Source organism: Lupinus angustifolius, chromosome LG01 (assembly GCF_001865875.1).
Source record: "Lupinus angustifolius cultivar Tanjil chromosome LG01, LupAngTanjil_v1.0, whole genome shotgun sequence".
Classification (NCBI taxonomy): domain Eukaryota; kingdom Viridiplantae; phylum Streptophyta; class Magnoliopsida; order Fabales; family Fabaceae; genus Lupinus; species Lupinus angustifolius.
In genome coordinates this window covers 1,025,301-1,030,975 of record NC_032009.1, presented here as the reverse complement: position 1 = coordinate 1,030,975, position 5,675 = coordinate 1,025,301, and the positions used below count along the sequence as shown (strand labels likewise).

Genomic DNA, 5,675 nt, shown 5'->3' with positions numbered 1-5,675 from the left:
ATTATAATTCTTTTAGTGACAAAGAAGTTTCAAATATTATTATTTTGGCACGAATATCATCATATGCATTAATTAGTTATAGTGTTATCAAAATAAGTAAAGGAAATGGTCCATTGTTAGAAGGATACTAAGTCAATTACATATTAGAAGGAGATTACTTCTTTATCATTTTTAGTAATACAAAATAATAATAATTTTTATTCATTTTTTAAATACAAAAGTTTATCATCTTTTTGATTCATGGGGTGATAAGATATCATCGGAACTCTATCTTAGAGTGATGAAATATTTATCTTATATTTTTCATACACCAGACTTTAAACTTAAAATCTAATCACCTATCTAATATTTTCAAATAAATAAAAAAATATTAACTAAAAAGGGATGTTCAGGAAAAAGCCTGAGTGCAAAAATATTATTACTTTTGTTGCTCTCACTAACAAGAAAATTGGGAAAAAAAAGCATATTGATGATAAGAAAAAAGTAACCATGGATGGATTCTTTTTCTGTTTTGGCACATGGTGATCATAGACTTTGAACTATATTATATCAAAGCATAGTGATAGTACTTTTTTCATTCATAAAAGCCTTACAGGTGTCAGCTTCCATATAGTTGTATAACATTCTACGTTCAAATATTTCTATAATGACAAAACTACTAGCAACTTTTATTCATTTAAACATTGATAAATAATGTGCATTACAAAATAAACCAAAGATTTATTCAACACACATAATTAGTATATGTTGTGTTGATTGGATGTTAAATCAATGTCATCAAAGCATCCACCCAGAGACGAATCCATGCATATTTAAGGATGAAGCATCAACATTTACGTCATCATCACTACCCGTTGGGCTGTATCTGTAAGAATAAAACATATACTATGTTGCTAGAGCACTAGATTTTGATGGAAAAGAAAAAGTACAATGAAGAAAATAAAATGAGAAAAATTGATGAGTTTATATTCAAAGGATTCTATGAAGAAAAAAACTTTACCCAATTTGCAAGTTGGAGTTAACTCCTGAAGGGTGGAAAAGGCCTTCTGAATGAGGAGGAAAGTGGGTATAATGGATGTTTGGTCCTCCTGCTTCCAATGATAGTGTCGCTGGAACTTTTGAGTTATTAGTTTCTTCCAACTGTTTCAACATATATACAGAATTTTGATCAGAAGCGTATTAGTTATGATGAGAGATTGTAGAATATAACAGCTGGCTTACTAGTTCCTAGGCGTAATGATCTATATTTGCGAGTTAGATTTTAAAGTAGTATCCATGGAAGAAAAATAATTATAAATCATAAAATATACTTATGATATGACTTTCAATTCTTACCATTCGTATAAAAAATCAGATGAAAGGACAAGAGTTGAGATAAACATCTATTTCTAACACTAGCATGAACTTACCCGAAATTAGAGGATTCTGAAGAGAAAAAGTTATAAGAAGTAAAAAATGAAAAAGTTACATGAAGTTTTAGGTTGTTATTAAACTTATATATCTCTTACACTTACATTGATCAATTAATTACGAAAGAAAATGACATCCAGAGAATAAAAAACAAAATATGTAAACTAAACCAATCTACAACTTACACATAATCACTCTTCATCACTGTTAGAGTAAGAATCTATGCTATCATTCAAGTGTTAATTGATCTAATCTACACAAATAAAGAGAAAAATGTACAGTAGTATACTAGTCAAAAGAAAATAAGAAAATTTTGTCTATAAAAAAGAAAGAAAACAAAACCACAAATTACATAATAATATACAGTTTGAATCGAAGAACATCATTTAGGTTGAAATAATGAACTATTACCTTACTCCTTAACGCATTATTAGTTTCAACAAGCACTGTTTCCTGCATAGAATCAGTTAAAGTGAAAGTTACGTTAAAGAGTAGGACGATGCTGGAGTCTACTATTGGTAAACAAAAGATAAAAAGAACAAGAAGAACTTACTCGGTTGTAAAGATCATCAAGCTGGTCAAGCATGAATTGAGTCTGAAAAGTGTAAAAATAGAAGTTAAACCTATCCAAGATATTACAACATGAGTTTAAAATCTACGCGCTGACAGTGTAAAGGTTTTTACACTATCAGTCCATCATCCACCATTGATTTGTAATATTTTTATTTGAAAGTCAATAGTAACTAACAAATGAACGGGAGAGATTTGCTGACAGTATAAAAATCATTTACACTGTCAGTGTATACATATTAAATTCTTACGACATTCATAATGCATCGTCATGACCACAATATACACAATTGTAATTGCCTCAATTGACACAATCACAATTTAACAATGTCAACTAATGTCATCACCTTTGTTGACCTAATATTCCTCAGTGCTGTTTCTAGTTGATTCTCAAGCTGCTCAAGCTCAGTTGTGTTCATTTGGGCAAGATCTTCGCCGAGTAGGTTCCTACAGCATTTTAGATCATTGTCACAAGACGCTTATGAAACTTAAAAACGTTAAACAGGATTTAAACTCAAAATTAAACCATTTAAAACTAAAAAATATGGTCCTCAAATTGATTCGGATCGTGTTATAACAGTATAGAGAATTTATCGTCGATTTTGATTAAACTACACACCAACAAAATTAAATATACATTTATATTATATCAATATTTTGTTAAAAAGTAAGTCATTTCATTTTATCTATTTTTTATATGATCGGTACGAAACAATTAAAAGTCGGTTGTTATAATGACTTATAAGATAAGTGTGTCTTATTGGTATGGGATCCAATTCCATGTATATCAGCCAAATTTGTGGATACAGTATAATATTGATCTATCTATTATCTTAATTTAATTACCTTTGTGAGTGTTGGAGCACTTCTACCTTTGCTTTTAGTCTCACATATTCTTGATATTTCGTCTGCCAAGTGTGAAACATTTGTTATTAGAGCTTACAGTGATATTACTAAGTAGGTAGTAACAAATTCGGTCTTGAGCATCAGATTAAATATGTTATTACCAGACTTAAGGAAGCATTTGTAATGTATGTGAGAAACTTTGCAAGTTACAAAATTGTTTCTCATAATAACTGAAGAATTACCTGAGTGTCAGTGATTGATGGACTAGTCTCCGATGCACTGTAACTGTACTTCTGGTACTTATCCAGTGTTTTCATCATGCTGTGACATATAAAACAAATTAAAACCTAATCAAAATATATGAGATCATTTATTTGCAAAATTAAGTTGAAGATCACTATTTACTTTATTGAATTGAGGGTTTGTTACTATTTCCCTGTAAAAACAAACTCAGTGTATAAGCAGTTTTTTCTTCAAATTATATAGCCTTACACTTAATGTAGCATTTCGACATTTTGTAAGTTTTATTAATTAAATATCATTACTTTATGTAGTATCATTTGATGATAGCATTACATTTTGTATAAGCTGTGTCAGTCATTTTGACCACATTTATGAAATCCTTAGGATAATCTTTGTGTCTATCTCTTTCTCTTCTTAGAAAAACAAAATGGAAATCAACAAGTTTATGCATTGAAATTTCTCAGCCTATACAACCAACCAAATAGTAATTGATTAGACATTTGAACTACTAGCTTAACCTTTATCATCTTCTAACCTTTCTTAGTTTACATTTTTGGAGACCCTGATAATCCAATGGTCAATCTTAAGATGCTAGTAACTTTTGTTGACCTAATAGTTATGACTGTACTATGATAATATAAAGTGTACTGAAAGCACTGAACAACTTTATTCACAAGCCGAGTGAAAAAGGCTATATGAGGTCATTAACCGAAGTTATATAGCCTCAAATCCAATATATTTTGTCACATATTAGAAAATTAAAAAGACATTCTAATACAATACCCAAAGAGATAGGAGTTTCTAACAAACAAAACCTTAAAATGAGCACCAAAGCTTTCCTTTTTAGAGACATTTGTATTAAAAGAAAATAAACAAGAACCGATTTTTTTTAAAGAAAATGGATAAGGAATGTTGTTTACACAAAGCCCTTGATTCAGGAAAACAGGAAACGGAAAGAAGAAATTGGTCAATGGATAAGCCAGAATCTGATCATGAGGTCAAGATCGTTTAAGTTACATGTAAGAGATTTTATTTGATGATTTGCTATTTGCTCTAATTAGTATTATTATAAGTTATTAAGCAGTACTGAAAGACGAATATATTTGTGTCTGCAAAAGGTGAGAACAATGTTTTGTTTGTTTCAGATCAAACCAGGTATTCCACAACAGTTTTAAGGATTGGTGTTATTTGCAGCCTTATTAAAATAAAAGGTAAAGGACAACCCTTCTCTCTTTTCTCTCTCTGATAGCCATCATCCTTAAATTACAACGTGAAGTAAAGCAGGTTTTTGCACATCAAACATCCCATCCCTGACACCAAATCATAACAGTAAACCCTGGTTGTTGTTAATTAATCTTCTATATCTAATCAGATGAAAGGGATTTTTTTCCTCCAAAAATATCATATGGTTGTGTTCTAATTCCTGGGTTGTCTTCACCAACAGAAATCACCCAACTCTCAAGTTAAGCAAATTTGTAAACTGAGGCGAAATTTTGAGAGGACTGATACCAGAAGTTAACACTTGCCACACAATTCTGGCCACAAAAATGATTTTTTTTTATATATATTTGCTTATTATGTAAGCTGCTAAAAATTCATATGTATGTAATAGCAATATGTACTCTATGTGTATCAATCATCATATAGAGCTAGCTAGGGTGAGAAAAAGCATAGATCTTGCACTAAAAACATGCTATTGCATACATGAGCTTCCACTTATGCACACACACACACACACACACACATATATATATATATATACAAAAACGAGACACACAATAAAAGCAATTATATAGAAAAGATGGCAGGTTAATTTAATTATATATACCAGGAGGTGCTGCTGAACTCATAGAGCTTGCCACGGTTGGAGAAGATGATGAGTGCAACCTCGGCATCACAGAGGACTGAGAGCTCATAAGCCTTCTTGAGTAACCCATTTCTTCTCTTAGCAAATGTGACTTGCCTGTTGATTTTGTTCTCTATCCTCTTCAGTTCAACTCTCCCTCTTCCCATCTTTTTTTATTTCTCTCTCTTTAAAATAATATAGACAACACACCCTCACACTCTCTCTGGACCTCTCTTTCCAATATTGGTTTAGTGATGAGAATGGTTTCTTAAATGCCCTCTTTGCTTAGGGTACCAAAACGGATAAAACAATAGTGCCACAAAATGAAATAAAAGTGGAAACCCTGGAAAAAAGGTTTACCTTATGAGGTTATGTTTAGTTTTCAACTCTGTACTGTATGTATATATGTATAGCCACAAAAATATGTTTAATCAGATAAATGAAAAAAAGGAAACAAAAACTTATAATTTGACATATATAGCTTCTCACTTTCTCAAAGGTGGTTTTGTACCTCATCTTAGAACCCAAAAATGATTCTTATTTTGTGCAGTGCCATATACCATACTGGCTAACTAGGTTCGCCAAAATAAGTAGCAAAGAAAAGGCCTTAGCCAGTACTGAATCATCTATCATATTGGGCAAATACATGAAAGTCTGATACTCAACCAGCTAAAACACCTGAAAATTTAGTCTAGCTAGGGTATTATTCTTACTTAAACTGTGGAAATGGCATAATTGGTTAAATTTTTTGAATAGATGA

The 5,675-nt window shown here is 31.0% G+C and overlaps 1 protein-coding gene across 1 annotated transcript; it reads right to left on the bottom strand.

Annotated features, from left to right (window-relative positions):
- On the bottom strand, window positions 569–5,267 carry LOC109344681 (MADS-box protein CMB1-like). The gene is made up of 8 exons (XM_019583434.1): window positions 4,898–5,267; window positions 3,069–3,147; window positions 2,827–2,888; window positions 2,328–2,427; window positions 1,964–2,005; window positions 1,822–1,863; window positions 1,001–1,140; window positions 569–865 (listed from the first exon to the last, which is right to left on the bottom strand). Exons 1-8 carry the CDS (start codon window positions 5,080–5,082, stop codon window positions 778–780), a joined length of 738 nt encoding a protein of 245 aa, XP_019438979.1. The 5' UTR covers window positions 5,083–5,267; the 3' UTR covers window positions 569–777.

Excerpts from the sequence above, each read along its gene's own strand:
- LOC109344681 (XM_019583434.1), bottom strand. The coding sequence starts at position 5,082 with ATGGGAAGAGGGAGAGTTGAACTGAAGAGGATAGAGAACAAAATCAAC. Across the intron at positions 2,889-3,068 it reads CATCAATCACTGACACTCAG|ACGAAATATCAAGAATATGT; the intron begins GTAATTCTTCAG and ends CACACTTGGCAG. Across the intron at positions 2,428-2,826 it reads GTGCTCCAACACTCACAAAG|GAACCTACTCGGCGAAGATC; the intron begins GTAATTAAATTA and ends AAAATGCTGTAG.